Source organism: Lampetra planeri, chromosome 15 (assembly GCF_965212315.1).
Source record: "Lampetra planeri chromosome 15, kcLamPlan1.2.h2, whole genome shotgun sequence".
Taxonomy (NCBI): Eukaryota; Metazoa; Chordata; class Hyperoartia; order Petromyzontiformes; family Petromyzontidae; genus Lampetra; species Lampetra planeri.
In genome coordinates this window covers 5,033,318-5,049,094 of record NC_136121.1, presented here as the reverse complement: position 1 = coordinate 5,049,094, position 15,777 = coordinate 5,033,318, and the positions used below count along the sequence as shown (strand labels likewise).

General features: G+C 44.3%; 1 protein-coding gene across 1 annotated transcript in view; it reads left to right on the top strand.

The window, feature by feature from the left end:
- Positions 1 to 15,777, top strand: part of B3GLCT (beta 3-glucosyltransferase) — a 61,044-nt gene continuing 45,267 nt past the window's right edge. The window contains exons 1-6 of the mRNA XM_078600847.1: positions 1 to 326; positions 4,955 to 4,983; positions 6,499 to 6,541; positions 9,968 to 10,077; positions 11,000 to 11,076; positions 14,339 to 14,450. Coding sequence (XP_078456973.1) covers positions 272 to 326; positions 4,955 to 4,983; positions 6,499 to 6,541; positions 9,968 to 10,077; positions 11,000 to 11,076; positions 14,339 to 14,450 — 426 coding nt within the window. The 5' untranslated portion in view covers positions 1 to 271. The remainder of the gene's footprint in view (positions 327 to 4,954; positions 4,984 to 6,498; positions 6,542 to 9,967; positions 10,078 to 10,999; positions 11,077 to 14,338; positions 14,451 to 15,777) is intronic.

The window sequence follows — 15,777 nt, the reverse complement described above, 5'->3', positions numbered from 1 at the left end:
GACACAAGGGGCTGGTGGGTTTGGGGTGGCCCATGATGGCTGTGAGCGAGCCAGGAAGGTGCCACCTCGACCCGGCCACGCCGCGGCGCAGGATTTAAGCGGGCGGCTTCCTCCGCTCTGAGCGTTCACCGTGATCCCACACACAAGGCACCGATAGGCACTATTGTTATTAATAACAACAGCTTCATTGTCATTTAAGCAGCAGCAGCAACAGCGTTCTTCTTGGTGTGGTGAGAGCGAGCGTGACGCTTGCGGCCAACACGATCCGGCGATGTCGCCTTCTGCTCGGGCCGCGCTCTGCTACGCGTTGGTGGTGATCGCTCTGGGTGAGTATCACACACACACACGTGTAGTACTACTGTATCACACACACACACGTGTAGTACTACTGTATCACACACACACACGTGTAGTACTACTGTATCACACACACACACACACGTGTAGTACTACTGTATCACACACACACACGTGTAGTACTACTGTATCACACACACACACACGTGTAGTACTACTGTATCACACACACACACACGTGTAGTACTACACGTGTGTGTGTGTGTGTGAGTATCACACACACACACACACGTGTAGTACTACTGTATCACACACACACACGTGTAGTACTACACGTGTGTGTGTGTGTGTGAGTATCACACACACGTGTAGTACTACTGTATCACACACACACACACGTGTAGTACTACACGTGTGTGTGTGTGTGTGAGTATCACACACATGTGTAGTACTACTGTATCACACACACACACGTGTAGTACTACTGTATCACACACACACACACGTGTAGTACTACTGTATCACACACACACACACGTGTAGTACTACACGTGTGTGTGTGTGTGTGAGTATCACACACACACACACACGTGTAGTACTACTGTATCACACACACACACGTGTAGTACTACACGTGTGTGTGTGTGTGTGAGTATCACACACACGTGTAGTACTACTGTATCACACACACACACACGTGTAGTACTACACGTGTGTGTGTGTGTGTGAGTATCACACACATGTGTAGTACTACTGTATCACACACATCACACACATGTGTAGTACTACTGTATCACACACACACACGTGTAGTACTACTGCGAGTACCACACACACATGTGTAGTACTACTGTATCACACACACACACGTGTAGTACTACTGCGAGTACCACACACACACACACGTGTAGTACTACACGTGTGTGTGTGTGTGTGAGTATCACACACATGTGTAGTACTACTGTATCACACACATCACACACATGTGTAGTACTACTGTATCACACACACACACGTGTAGTACTACTGCGAGTACCACACACACGTGTAGTACTACTGTATCACACACACACACGTGTAGTACTACTGCGAGTACCACACACACACACACACGTGTAGTGTGTGTAGTACTACACGTGTGTGTGTGTGTGAGTATCACACACATGTGTAGTACTACTGTATCACACACACACACACACGTGTAGTACTACTGCGAGTACTACAGTAGTAGTACTACTGCGAGTACCACACGTACTGCGAGTATCACACACACACACACGTGTAGTACTACTGTATCACACACACACGTGTAGTACTACTGCGAGTACCACACACACACGTGTAGTACTACTGTGAGTACTACACGCACTGCGAATACTATATGTGTATATTGCGAGTACCACACGTACTGCGAGTGCTACGTGTATACTGGGAGTACTACACGTACTGTGAGTACCACACGTACTGCGAGTACTACACGTACTACGAGTACTATACGTGTATACTGCGAGAGCCACACGTGTGTACTGTACGAGAGTACTGCGTGAGAATACTACACGTGCATGGTGTGTGTCGACTGTGTGAGTACACGTGTGATGCACTGAGTATACGTGTGATGCACTGAGTACACGTGTGATGAAACTGAGTACACGTGTGTGTGTGTGTACCGTGCCTGTGTGTGCTTTGTGAGAGTATGTGACTCATGCGGTGCGAGTTCCACACGCGCGCTACGTGTAGTGTGTCACCTTGTGTGAGTATAGTACATGCGAGTAATGCGAGTACATGAGTGTGTGTGTTGTGTACATCACGTGTGTACTGTGTGAGTTTCACACGTGTGTCCTGTTGGTATTATAATGTACGTGCTGTTTGATTACAACGTGTATACCATGTGAATAAGTAGAATGTGGTGATTTTGTGATTCTTTCTATTCTATGCAAGCTTGAATGTGTCTCCAATTGCTACGTGAATCGTCAAACTTAACTGCAGTAATGTAGAGGCAATAAAAACAAAAATACCAGTGGTTTTAATGATCACTATAATAACATCTGCTTATGTTAACCATAGTGAAAACAATTATGTACGTGGGCCTTTACGACCAGTAAAATTGACAATTAGTTGATTTGGGTTAGGTCATCTTTTACCTATAACCCTCCACCACCCAACAGAGCTAATCCATTCCAATCGTCACTTGATCAATATGCCAATTGACGTAGATTTTCAGTAAACCCGAATGTTGAGCGTCAATGTGAATATCTTTAATGATACCCAGTTCATTGCTGATTGATTGGTTGTGATTGGCAGATTAGAAAGGTAAAATAAGGTGAATAAAGTGGTTGGTCAAAATATACGTTCGTTATCAACAGTGAAATCAGATAAGCTTCATATCCACGTAATAACCAATTGAGTGTCTACATGAAGTGATATCTGGGATTGACTAAGTATAGCAAAACAATGCACACGTCCAATAATCGTGTGTAAATAATGCAGAATATACCATTTAAAACGGTGCAAAACGTTCTGATGGATACCCTTTAAATCAGATAAGAGTCCCTTTGAGTACAGAACGTCTCTTCAAAGGGAGACATGTCTTAACAGATCAATGCGATACAGTTTGTATTGCTTGAAGATAAAACAAAGCCTGCCTTTTCAGGGCCAGAATATTAAAAAGTATCCAGTAAAAAAAAATCGAGCAGCAGTACATGTGTAGAGTAGTGAAATACGCGGTGCGCACAGTTCACAGAAGGCAAACAGGCGCGCGTGAGGTTTGCACGGATGAAACGCAGGTTGTAAGGGGCGAAACAGGTGCAAATGGGGTTGACTGGTTGTGCACGTGCTGCTACCGGAAGTTGCTGTCAACGAGGTTTATTGATGGGCCAAAAGACACCAGCCTGGCGAGAACCTAAAGAGACACGCGAGAGGTCTCGGATAATTATCAAAGTGATATAAGCGGGAGTGTGTGTCAGCGGAGGGGAGTTGTTGCCCGGAACCAAGAGTGAAGACATCTCGCCGCTCCAGAGCAAGTGGTGGAGATGGAGAGTTGCTGTGTGCGGAGACGCTGAGGGCAGAGCTGCTGAGTGCAGGATAAGGGAGGTGAAAGATAGATAAGAGTGGGGAGAGATTAAATATAAGTGAGCGTATAGATAGTTAAAGGAGTGAATACATCTGGTGCAGGAATAGGTGAATAAAGTGTAAGGTGACTTGTTACAATGTGTCGGTATGAGTAATTTTTGAAGACACTACACAAGTAAAACATGTAACGCAAGATTTTAAGTAAGTTACATTATAGAATGCTGTATAAAGTATGACAGGATTTAATTCCACTAATAGTTTCTTTCATGAAATGTATACAATGTTATACATTAAATACAATCATGTATGTACATTTTAATAACATACTAACGTGCCTAAATTGTTTCTTATTTTACTTTTAAAAACATTCACATTTTTCATTACCAAATAGTGTAGTGGCTAACCAAATTGTAACATGCATGAAATAGAATCCCATGTAGTGGCTCTTTATTGGTCTTTTTCTGATCATCTAAGTTCACGTCCATGACCAATGTCCTCTTATTATCCTCGGCCTCTGAAATGTCATCCAAAACCTTTACCAACCAGCCAGCTCCACTCTCAACTCTTAGCAGTCTACTTCTCTGAAACAAACCCAAAACATTCAAAAAAAAATTCCTCTGTTCAGATTATCTGATGATGCATGTCCTTCTATGTACACAACATATATTGGCCACATGAGATGCTTTTTATATCTATATTCTGTCATATTGTAATTCTTGGTCAGAGATTCAGTAGTACAGGGTGGTCCAGATGTGAAAACAGATAGAAATAAGCAAAGGAAAATCATGTTAGGGGTCAATTAATTGGGGGGGGGGGGGGGGTTACAAGACATCTGGACCACTCTGTACATACTGGTGTCCATTATCTGATGTTTCATATTGTAATGTCATGCTCATAGTTAGTTTTAGTAGTACGTGCTCGTGGCCACGTTGTGCTTATGTCACAAACCTTACTCATTGGCTGTATCGGGTGGTGGCGGGTTTAACGATGCATTTATATTTACGCGATCTAACCCCGAAAAAACATATTATGGATGGTATTCGTCGCGAAAGTCTACGTGTTAAACTAGACACGAGGTGTCTGGCTTGCAGTCCTCCACCTTTACTGAGCTCGGCTTCATGCCTCAGAATTGCATCTTCAGTCCGCAACATTGCGCGCGTCATAAATTGTATTAGTATTACCATACAGAGCTGAAATTAAACATCTCGCAGTGAAGACTGGTGTTCACGTACACATGCAAATATGTTTATTCCGTCCATTTCTAAGTAATGCAGGACGTTGCAGCTGAGGAAAGCTGTGGCAGTGTGGCAAATATGAAAGCTCGTTTTGTGACCGTGCACACAGGGTGGCATTCAGCTGCTTGACATTTCGTTTTATTGGTAATGATTTAGTGATCGGTAAAATGCCAAAACTCTGTTACTATAGAACACTTTTCATGGATTAAATTCCGTAGAATATCTTCGTAATTCATTTCCTTACTGTTTACAGTTGATCTAGGTATTCTGAAAAACCCCAAAAACATTTTGAAAAAAGTATAATAATTATAATCACAAATTTAATTTCGATTTGTTTCTTCTTGTTCTTTCAGGGCTCGGGGTATGCAGTGAAGCAACTCAAGTAAGTGTATTGGCATTTTGATGAAGAGGTCATACTAATGTTTTTCTAGGTGTTGAATGCATTCCGAACGTGTCTCATGTTTTACGTGTTGAGTATTCGATAGTGCCTGCACGTGGGAGCCAACCTTGTTGCAACATGGACCACTTACATTCCCATGTTTGTAATAGTTTTGGAAAGGACCATATTGACATGCCTTGCATTTCACAGCACATCAACCACAACATCTGTATATTCAAAATCCTTCAACCAATCATATTTTCTATTTGAATCTCATCAGAGGCTGATCTAGAAACTTCCCAAGGGGGGCCTCAAAGTTTCAAGCTTTTTAAATAGGGCCCTTTAATAAACAAATGCAATATATTTTCCCTGATAAATATAAATAACATACTGATTTTCTGGGATCTCCTCCACTGAATCTCATGCCTATTCTCATCCACTCTTGCAAAAACTGCTCATAAATGTCTGCTTTCAATCTTCTAACTTATTGGTGGGTGTGGTGGTAATTTTTTTCCTTTTGTGGTGGGATGTTAACTATCTCACCTAGTATGCAGGAGGTCGTGAGTTCTATCCCGACTTTGATGCTTGTATATTTGGAGTTTGCATGTTCTTCCCGTGGTTGTGTGAATTGTTCTCCAGGTCCTCTGGTTTTTCCTTCCAATTTTAGAATCAACATGTGTTTAGAGTATTTGGCTGCTATACATTTCCACATGATAAGCCACTTTATTGAGCTATCATTTGTGGCCAGGTCGCTTCTGAAAAATGGTGATATTGCTCAGTGGGCCTTACCTAGTAAAATAAAAATATAGTAGTAGGTTTTTACCCTTTAAACTGGTCCAAAACTGACACCTTTATACAAGGCATCATGTTTGCAATAACCACAACACAAGTAGTCAAAATGCAAACAAAAAGAAACAACTCTGATGATGATAATGATATGCACTGTCCTTGAAGTTGATTGGTCCACACCCGAGACAGCTTTCTTTAGAGCCTAGTCTCTATTGGTGTTCGACCAGATGACGCCAAAAGGCGTACAACTCAAAAAGGCGTACAGTTTAAAGGGTAAAAACCTACTACTATATTTTGCCACTGGTAAAGGAGGTCTCATAGTGTAAAATAAAAATAGTTTATAGTTTAGTTTGCAGTTCATCCCAGCTGTACCTCCTGCAATGTCTCATTGATGAGAATTGCGTTAAAAGTAAAACACTTGCATTTCAGAATGAACAGCAGGGTTGGTGGACTATGTCCATAAGTGTCTTTAAATGCCAATGTGGGTTCTTTGACCATACTTCACCTTTCTGGTCAGTGGGAGTAGGTAATGGGCGTATAAAACAAAACTTTCATAGGCTGCACTGGCCTTTACTGCCCTAAAACAACCTCTTTTATGCAATGTGGTCGCCCATCACATAACCCATCCAGGCTTAAACCTGCTTAGCGTCTGAGGTCTGACATGATCAGGACTATTCTGGCGGATGTGGTCGATGGTAACTTTAATACAGATTGAATGTGTGCTTCCAGAATGATGCTTCATCAAGTAAAGTTTCCACTGGCCAAGCCACAGGTGAGAGTGTGCCACCGAAGGATCGTAACCTTATTGTGGTGGTGGGGTTTGTGTGTTCCAATGACCGTCAGAGCTACATTGCCTCGAGTCTTGTACTCTTGGTAGGGTCTCCCTTGGCGAACAGCTCTGGGGGGAGGTTCCAGACAAATAACGGTCCAAATTTTTTTCCTCATGAATGGTTAAACAATACAAAAATCAGAGAACCTCGCCCGGACAAGGGATACAGCAACACACCCCTGGAGCCAGGCCTGGGGTGGTGTTCACTGGCAAACGCCTGGTGGCCAGGTGACCCACGTAACCCGGTCGGATCCAGCCCGAAATGACTATGTGGCGCTGTCCTGTGGGCCCACCATCTGCAGGATGAAGGGTGAGGGGCGGGTGTAATGCCGGTATGGCAGGGAGAGTGATGTTCTCAGACGGACTGGACCTTGGCAATGGACACTAGCTGTTTGGACATGGAATGTCACATCACTGGGGGGGAAGGAATCAGAGCTGGTGGAGAAGGTGGAAAGGTACTGACTAGGTATGGCCGGTCTCACCACCACACACAGCATTGGCACTGCAACCAAACTTCTCAATCAGGGTAGTCTCTCTCCTATTTCGGAGTTACCCCTGGTGAGAGGCCCCGGGTGGGTGTGGGGATGCTCACAAGCCCCTGGCTGGTTACTATTCAGTTGGAGTTTGTCCGAGTGGATGAGATGGTCGCCTCAATGAGACTTCGGGTCTCAGAAAGCAATACTCTGACTGTTGTCTGTACTTATGCACAAAACAGCAGTTCAGAGTATTCGACCTTCTTGGAGACCTAGTGGACACAAGTGGTGAGGGAAGCTGTCAAGTTGAAGATGGAGGCTTTCTGAGCAATGCTCGGAAAAATGTTTCCCGACTCGATTGAGAGGTACCGGCTTGCCAAGAGGGCGGTAGCTGCAGCAGTTGCTGAAGCAAAAGGCCGGGTGTGGGAGGAGCTTGGAGAGGCCATGGAAAGGAACTACCTGGCAGCCTCAAAGATCTTCTGGAAAACCATCCGACGCCTTAGGAGGGGTTGACGGGACGTAGCTCAGGCTGTTTTCGGTAAGGGCGGCGAAACATTGACCTCAACTCGGGAGATAGTCGAGAGGTGGAAGGAACACTTTGAGGAGCTCTTCAACCTGGTGGACATGCCCTCCTCTCAGGAGGCAGCCCTGGAAACAGCTGAGGGGGAGGGTCGGATTCATCATGGCTGCTCAAGTTCCTGTGGCGGTCGAGGGCCTTCGTAGCGGCAACGCTGCTAAGATGGACGAGATTCGTTTAGAGTTGTTGAAAGCGCTGGACAGTGTAGGAGTGTCGTGGTTAACACGCCTCTTCAATGTTGCATTGAAAGCTGTTACAGTACCTCTGGATTGGCAAACTGGGGTCGTGGTTCCCAATTAAAGAAAAGGGGACCAGAGGATGTGCTCCAACTACAGAGGGGTCACACTCCTCAGCATCCCAGGTAAAGCTGATGCCAGAGTGCTGGAGAGGAGGCTCCGCCCGGTGGTTGGGCCTCAGATTCAGGAGGAACAATGTGGATTCCGTCATGGTCGTGGAACAATGGACCAGTCCTTTTCTCTCTCACAGATATTTGAGGGGTCATGGGAGTAGGCTTCTCCAGTCTAACTCTGCTTTTTAGACTTGGAGAGAGCATATGACCGTGTTCCCTGGAATGTCTTGAGGAAGGTGCTGTGGGATTATGATGTTCCGATGCCGCTTTTGTGTGCTATCCAGTCAGTCCCTCTATTCCCGGAGTTAGAGCTGTGTCCGTATTCTTGGTGTTAAATCAAATTCGTTCACTGTGGGTGTTGGAATTCGCCAAGGGTGCGTCTTGTCTCCACTCCCGTTTGTGATTTTCATGGACAGGATATCAATGCGCAGCCGAGGTATGGAGAGTATCCAGTACGGGGGCATGGAGGTGGGGTCGCTGTTTTTTGCAGACGACATTGTCCTCTTTGCCTCGTCAGTCTGTGATCTCCAGCGTGCACTTGAACGGTTTGATGCCGAGTGTGAAGCGGCTGGGATGAGGATCAACATCTCCAAATCTGAGTTCATGGTTCACTCCTGGGAGATGGTGGATTGTTCCCTCCAGGTGAGAGAGGAACAGCTGCCCTTAGTGGTGAAGTTTAAGTACGTCGGGGTCTATTTTGTGTAAGTGGGAGCGGGAGATTGGCCGGCGGATCGGTGTGTCGTCCGCAGTGTTGCAGGCACTGTACCGTTCCATGGTAGTGAAGTGGGAGCAGAGTTCTCGAACAAAGCTCTCGGTTTACAGATTTATCTACATTACCACCCTCGCATATGATCATGAGCTTTGGGTAATGACCGAAAGAACGAGATCGTGGGTACAAGTCTCCGTGATCGGTTGAGGAGCTCGGTAATCCGGGAGAGCCTCAGAGTCGAGCCGCTGCTCCTCCGGATCGAGAGGTGGTTCGGGCACCTGGTAAGGATGCCCCCCGGGAGACTCCCCCTGGAATTCTACCGGGTATGTCCCACTGGGCAAAGACCCCGGGTCCGGCCCAGGACACGCTGGCGGGACTATGTCGCTCGGCTGGCCTGGGATCGCCTGGGAATTCCCCAGGAAGAGCTCGAGGTCTGGACCACCATTCTTAACATGCTGCCGCCGCAACCCTCATCAGGACAAGCGGACTGAGAAACGAATGAATGAACGAACGAACGTGTGTTATGACACCCAGAAAAGCAAATACATTTTAATACCCATACAATTATTATTCAACTTGGAAGGTCACACTGAGTCTCTTAAAAAAATGTTTTGACTTGTTGGATTGGCTAAATTTCTTATTGGAGAGTGTTGTGGTATGAAACAGTGGTGCGAGGCAGGCTAAAGTAGAATATGCCCAAGTCCACACAGATAGGTTGACATCCTACTTGCTGTACTGCCTCCTACAGGCACTACCTCACCACTCTGCAGGTGGGTGAATTCCCTGTGTGAGCCACCAACCCCTTATCTAAGTTGCTCCATGACAGGCATGTGCCACCACGCCCAGACAATGTTATAAATCTTCCGTGTTATGCAATCTGTCAGGACCTCCGGTGTTAATTAATATGCATCTTCGGCGCTTTCATATTTGTGTACATCAATCACATTGTAGAATACTACTTGGCCTTCTCATTGCACCATTTAGCGTGAATGTAAGTTCTTGTGCTAATCGGAGGTGCGGGATTATACAAGTTTACAGCCCTTAGTCAATCCACATGCCATGCCTATAATGGGGATTGTTTAACCATACTTCACCATGCCACTGATGTTGACTGTGGCCGCGAATCAAATGCAGGTTATTAGGTTTATAGTGCAACCATTGCACCGCCACTGTATCTGCCATTTCTCAGGCAGGTCTTTAGATTCCACATTGACTGCTGAGTTTTATGTATTTTTGCGTGTGTGTGCGTGTGCGTACGCAGACTTGCGGAACATTGTGATAGTTATCCACAGTCAAAGTAGCCATTACAATGCGCTGGCCGCTGGAAGACTCAAAGAGGACTTCTTACAGCAAGCGCAAAAACTTCAACAGGTTTGAAATTCAATAGTCTCCACGTTGAGGTTAATGACGGGGCATACTTACTAGCAGTCAGTGCAGTAGGTGTAATGAAGCTACAAAGTATTCCATTCATGTCATTCACAGTTTCCACTGTGCTCAAAATACGTGTTGGGGCCATGTTTTGATAATTCAGAACCGATTTTTTTGAAATTACACTTCGCCATGTTGGGAACCTGTTTTGTCTTTCAACGACCAATGTTTATTTCTCACCAAGGGGTACAGCTTATTCAGCTGGTGGTCATTGTACTGATGATGATAATAATCGAAAGAAATACGTCAAGGGTACCCACAGACTTGCCTACATATCCCAGCCATATTGTACAATTGCGCTAATATAGATACGTCAAAATACTCTGCCTGAAATTGCTTAAATATACCTAGCAGTAGCAGCCTAAAATATCTTGAGATAAAGGAGGTTCAGTATGAACTCAGCCCACCACCTCCCATAGGCCAATTAAATGCCAATTAAACTGTCCTTCAATCAATCAAACTTTATTTCTGTCGCACTGTTTGTGCAAAAAATGCAAATAGTGCTTTACAGGCATGAACAATAAAAGTGAAATTGTAGACAAAATAAAATCACGTTGTTACAAATTTCTAGCAAAGACATAATAAAAATAACACATGAAGAAAATCCTAATTGAAAGCAAGTTTAAAAAAGTAAGTGTTTCGATTTATTTTAAAAGTTCTTCATGATTCTGAAGCCCTTGGAAGCTATAGGAATGTTGAGGTTGTTTATGGATGTCTTACAGAGAAACTGTGCCCCACCATAGAAAATTAGATTTTTTATCGCTGGTTCAGGGCTGCCATTTTCAGATACTCCAATGCATAATCGAGCAGGGAAACATTTGCTTATTTGTGTTATCTGTACTCCCAATGTGTGATGTGTTGACAGGTTCCCCCTACCATTGTTCTGCTGCACAAAGTGGATGAGGTGGCAGGAGCTTGGACCATTTTCCCAGCACTTCCCAGGTACTAAGTGACAACGTATGAGTTTCTCAACTTACGCAGCAAACTTTTTTTTGTGTGTAGCAAACCTTTTAATAGTGGACACGGAGCTATTGTATGTATGTATGTTGAACTTCTTTCGCACCATACATAGCCAACCATGCTAATCGGAGGTGCAGGGGAAGGACAAAAAAATAAACGCAAAAAGTAGTTAAGATATGAGTTTTCAATCAAGATTTCAAAGTGCATAGCTCCAGTGGTAACCTAATATCGGAAGGAAGAATGCTCAAGACGGCCGCAGAAGCGCGTCTGAAAGCGCGAGATGCACTGACCGTCTTTGTTCGATGGCCAAGCCAGCAGCCGCTGCGAGGATGACTGGAGTTCGGATGATGGTTTATGCTCCTTGCCTGAGACGACTACCTACAGCGAATCGAATGAGGTGTGTAAAGTACAGTGTGCTTTCATTGACGGCCAACTCGAGTCGACTGGAGTGCACTCGACTTGGCCTGATTTCTCCCAATACTTGAGCTGATGTGATGGTTCAAGTTGTTAAAAAAATAGATTTTCCGAGTTATCTCGTGAGTCGGACACCTTGGATGTAAAGTTAAATGTGTCCGCCACCCTGTGACATAATTGCATTTTTTTGTTATGCAATTCCGTCTCCGTCCAATCCGTGACAGAGAATTCAGCCCAGCCCGTGATGCAACAAAATGATCCGAGAGAATTCTAACAAATTGACAGGCAGCCCGCATTGTCTAAAAACATGGAAAGGCAGTGTTGGTGGCGGAGAAATTCAAGTACGTACTTGAGTTCTGTGCTTCATGGATACGGGTGCAGGAGGCAGTACAGGATGTGGTTTTCAGATCTCGCATGCAGAGTGTGGCTGCTGTCCACCCTCCCCCCCCCCCCATCTGCTTGCCCCACGTTTATGTCCAGACACGCCAGCTTTTCCCACACACGAAAAAACAAAAAAACTGGTGAAGGAATAGAGCAGCCGTTTCCTACTGTCAGGCTTTTTGGAATTAATAATGAGCCATTATATAAATATGGTAAACCAAATACCTGCTAACATTCACTTTAGAGTATATATGTATGTTGAAATTATTTCGCACGATACATAGCCAACCGTGCTAATCGGAGGTGCGGGAAAAACACATCAAACTAAACACAAAAAACAGTTCGAGTGGAGGTCCTTTTGTCAGTAGTGGCATCAAGCAATTGCAGGGCAATGCCTTTATTTACTTAATATAATGATAATTGCATAGATTAAAAATTCTCAGTAATTACTGCAGGTTCACATCTATTTATTGTGTTTTATTCTTCTGTCTCACAATATTTAATTGTTCAGTGATAACTCCTAGAACAGCGAGTACATTGCATCGTGTCAGAGAACGCCTCCCAGAAGTCAAAATCACAGAACTTTCTTTGAAGTCCATTCATAGGCCTCTTGTCCACACCAGTAGTAGGTTTTTTACAGTTCCTGCAAACATGGTTTCTTGTAGAGGCTGATCGAAATTCGGTTTCGGCGCAGAAAGTTGGCAAATGGACACTTTTGGCATACTTTCGGTTTCGGCCGAAATTCAATTTTTTACTTTCGGCCTGGTTTCGGTTTCGGCCGAATCCAGAAATTAAGTTTCGGTCGGCCTCTAGTTTCTTGTATCACAATGATCTACATTTAAAAGTACTAGAGTAAAGATGATTTTGGTGCAAAACCAAATTTACTTGGATAATTTTGTGCGGTCTTCAGTCACTGGGCTGAGACCATTACACTTGAGAAACCATTTTCTCATGGGTGACTTTCCTGGATTCATAACCAAGAAATATAAAAGTGCCAGGATAGTGTCCTGCTATGGTATTAGCCTCATGAGCCACCCAGCCACCGCAATTTATGGTATTCATTGCATATTGTGTGCATTGAATGCAATATTTCTTTCCTTCGATCTACGTTTTTGAACAGAGTGAGAGTTAAAGTACATGCAAGAGCCTAAAGTCAGGGCAATTATCTTCATAAGACTTCCACTCTTTACTTGCTAGAGTGTTACTGCACATAATTTCTCCACCCTCAATTGGGAATTGACCTTTTAACCTGTTGTGTTGGTGCACAAACCAGTGCCACTTATCTGAGTGTTATATAGGTATTGTTCTAAACAATAGTATTATATTACAGGAATAAATACTGCAGAGCGTAGTATTTGTAGTTGTATAATATCAGAATGTAGGTTTCTTTGTCGCTGTTGCATTCCATTGTATAACCAACAGAGGGCGCCTTTACGCTGCAGTAAGTCCTCGTTTCACTCGGTGGATTTATTCCTGAAAAGTGTCGCATGAAGCTGTAACAATTTCCCCCATAAATGATGTAACGATAGCATTTCGCGAGATACGATGTATGCACACGTACTAAGATGGCGGGACGAATAACTTGTGGTACGCTGCCGTCCGTGTTACCGTAGCATTCCGCGTACTGTGTCATGCCGCTAAGCCGCGCAGCTCAGGAAAGTAGTTTGTCTTTGACTGCTCAGAAACTGCGATATAACGGTGAGTCCGCGTTATAACGACACGCGCTCCGTGTTATAACGGCACGCATTCTACCTTATGTAACGGTGCGCGTTCCGTAATGTGTGTAAAGTGTTCCCTAATGGAAGAACTGCGTTATGGCGTTGTGTGAAGATCACACGTTGAGCGAGGACTTAACGTGTGCAGTGTTGTGTCTCTGGCCAGGCAACTCTGAACAGCTATAATTCACTTACAGGGGGAAGTGATTCACCTTCCAGTGATTCAACGATTTATCGAATCGTCATGAATTGGGTTTGCGATTAGTCATGAATCGGGTTTGTGATTCGATGAAAAATATCAAATGTTGTTTTTTTAAAATAACATTTCGTTGAATTTAGCGACCACTAGTGACCATATGGATGACATGAAACCATTATATACAGATAAAAACATACATTCTAACACGTGATTCATGCATCATAAATTGAAAACTAACATCTATAGAACTGCTCTTTGTGCTTAGTTCGTTGTCCTTCCCGTGCACCTCCGATTAGCGCGGTTGGCTACGTATGGTGCGAAAGAAGTTCAACATACATACGTACAGATACATTTGCAATTCGTAGTGGTAATTTTAAAGAGTGCTATTCATGATTGCCACCTGTACACAATTATGTTACCATGTTCCCATTGCTATGACTACTTGGTTAATAGCAGGAATCACAATGTCGACTCCATGTGCACAGGCTGACGTGAACCAATAGCTTCACCTAAAGCAACGAGTGTGTCTCTCCAGGCTCCTGTCCACACACGGAGGCTCAGCGACCTGGTGGTTCTTCTGCGAAGAAGAGACGAGGGTGGACTTGGAGAGGCTAAGACGGTTGCTGGGTCGCTATGACCACAGCAAGGTACAGTCTGTTCTCCTATAACGCGGTAATCGTGATATAAAATATAATATCGGGTAAAGCACAGTCCGCGATAACGTGTGAGATGCGTAACGCAGGCCGAACAAAGACTGAGGGGCGTGGGTAGCATCCAGAAACATCCAACAGCATCCCACCTTGTGTGACGCTACGCCGAGGCTGCCGTATCACCGCTCGTTCCTACTCACACGACGTAGTTCCGTTCATTCAATCACGTTACAAATCCAATTCACCATCCGCTTTATAAAAAAATGTGTTCCCTAATACATTCATTGTGTTATATCCAATTTACGTTATGAACGCAGTATGGTTTGGTTTTCAATAGGTGTCCGGACAAAGGTTTAACATGTAGGCTTTTGCGACCAATATTATCCACAATAAAGGTTTTTTGGGTTAGATGACGTAAATATGAGTATAAAATTGTCGTTAAACCCGCCACCACCCAACATAGCCAATTAGTAAGGTTTGTTGTGTCAACAAAACGTGCCCAATTAGTTACTACTTCAGCACACCGGTGTGTTGGAGAGTAAATCCACAACATTTACAATTCCAGTATGAAGTTTCTCTGGCGATTACAACCAGCTTCATCAAAAAGACAAAGGTCTTTAAGAGGGACCTGATGCCTCTTTTCCCGCTGTACAACCGAGCCATGTCAGGGCTGTGTTGAGTACCCTGAAGTGGCTCAGGATGGTCCTAGGTGTTTTTCCATTTCAAAAGCCGAGCCGTGCCACTGACGTCACACCCAGTGAACGAGCCCAGACGCTTGTAGACGACATTGTGACTCTCTGTCCTTAGCATGTCCTGATGTCTATGTGTGAATTTCTGAACCAGCACCACTGATATTCTTGGTTTAAATGCTTGGAGGTGGGGTTGGTGGATTAAGCAGAGATGGAACCATTGTGTAGATGCGACACCGACCATAAAGCAGGGAAATTCTGTCTGTGGGAGGATGTAGTGCAAGTAGGATTCTGAGCGAGCTGTATGGAGTTTACGTGCCATCTCCTTGTTACTGGTGGGTTTTCTCGAGGCACTCCAGTATCCTCCCGCATGCAATAATTACCCATGTTGAAAACACAAGCCACCCAAAGCACAGCCTTCCTGAAAACTGATATTGACAGTGAGGCTCTCTTTGGTTAATAAAATGTAAAAACTATAACGTTTCATGCAACAACACGAGGCTGAATCGGTGTACAGTGGTACCTCGGTATTCATCGTTAATTCGTTCCAGAAGGTAGGACTTATACCGAAAATGATGTATACCAAACGAATTTTTACCATAAGAAATAAAGGGAAAGGAAATAATCCGTTCTAG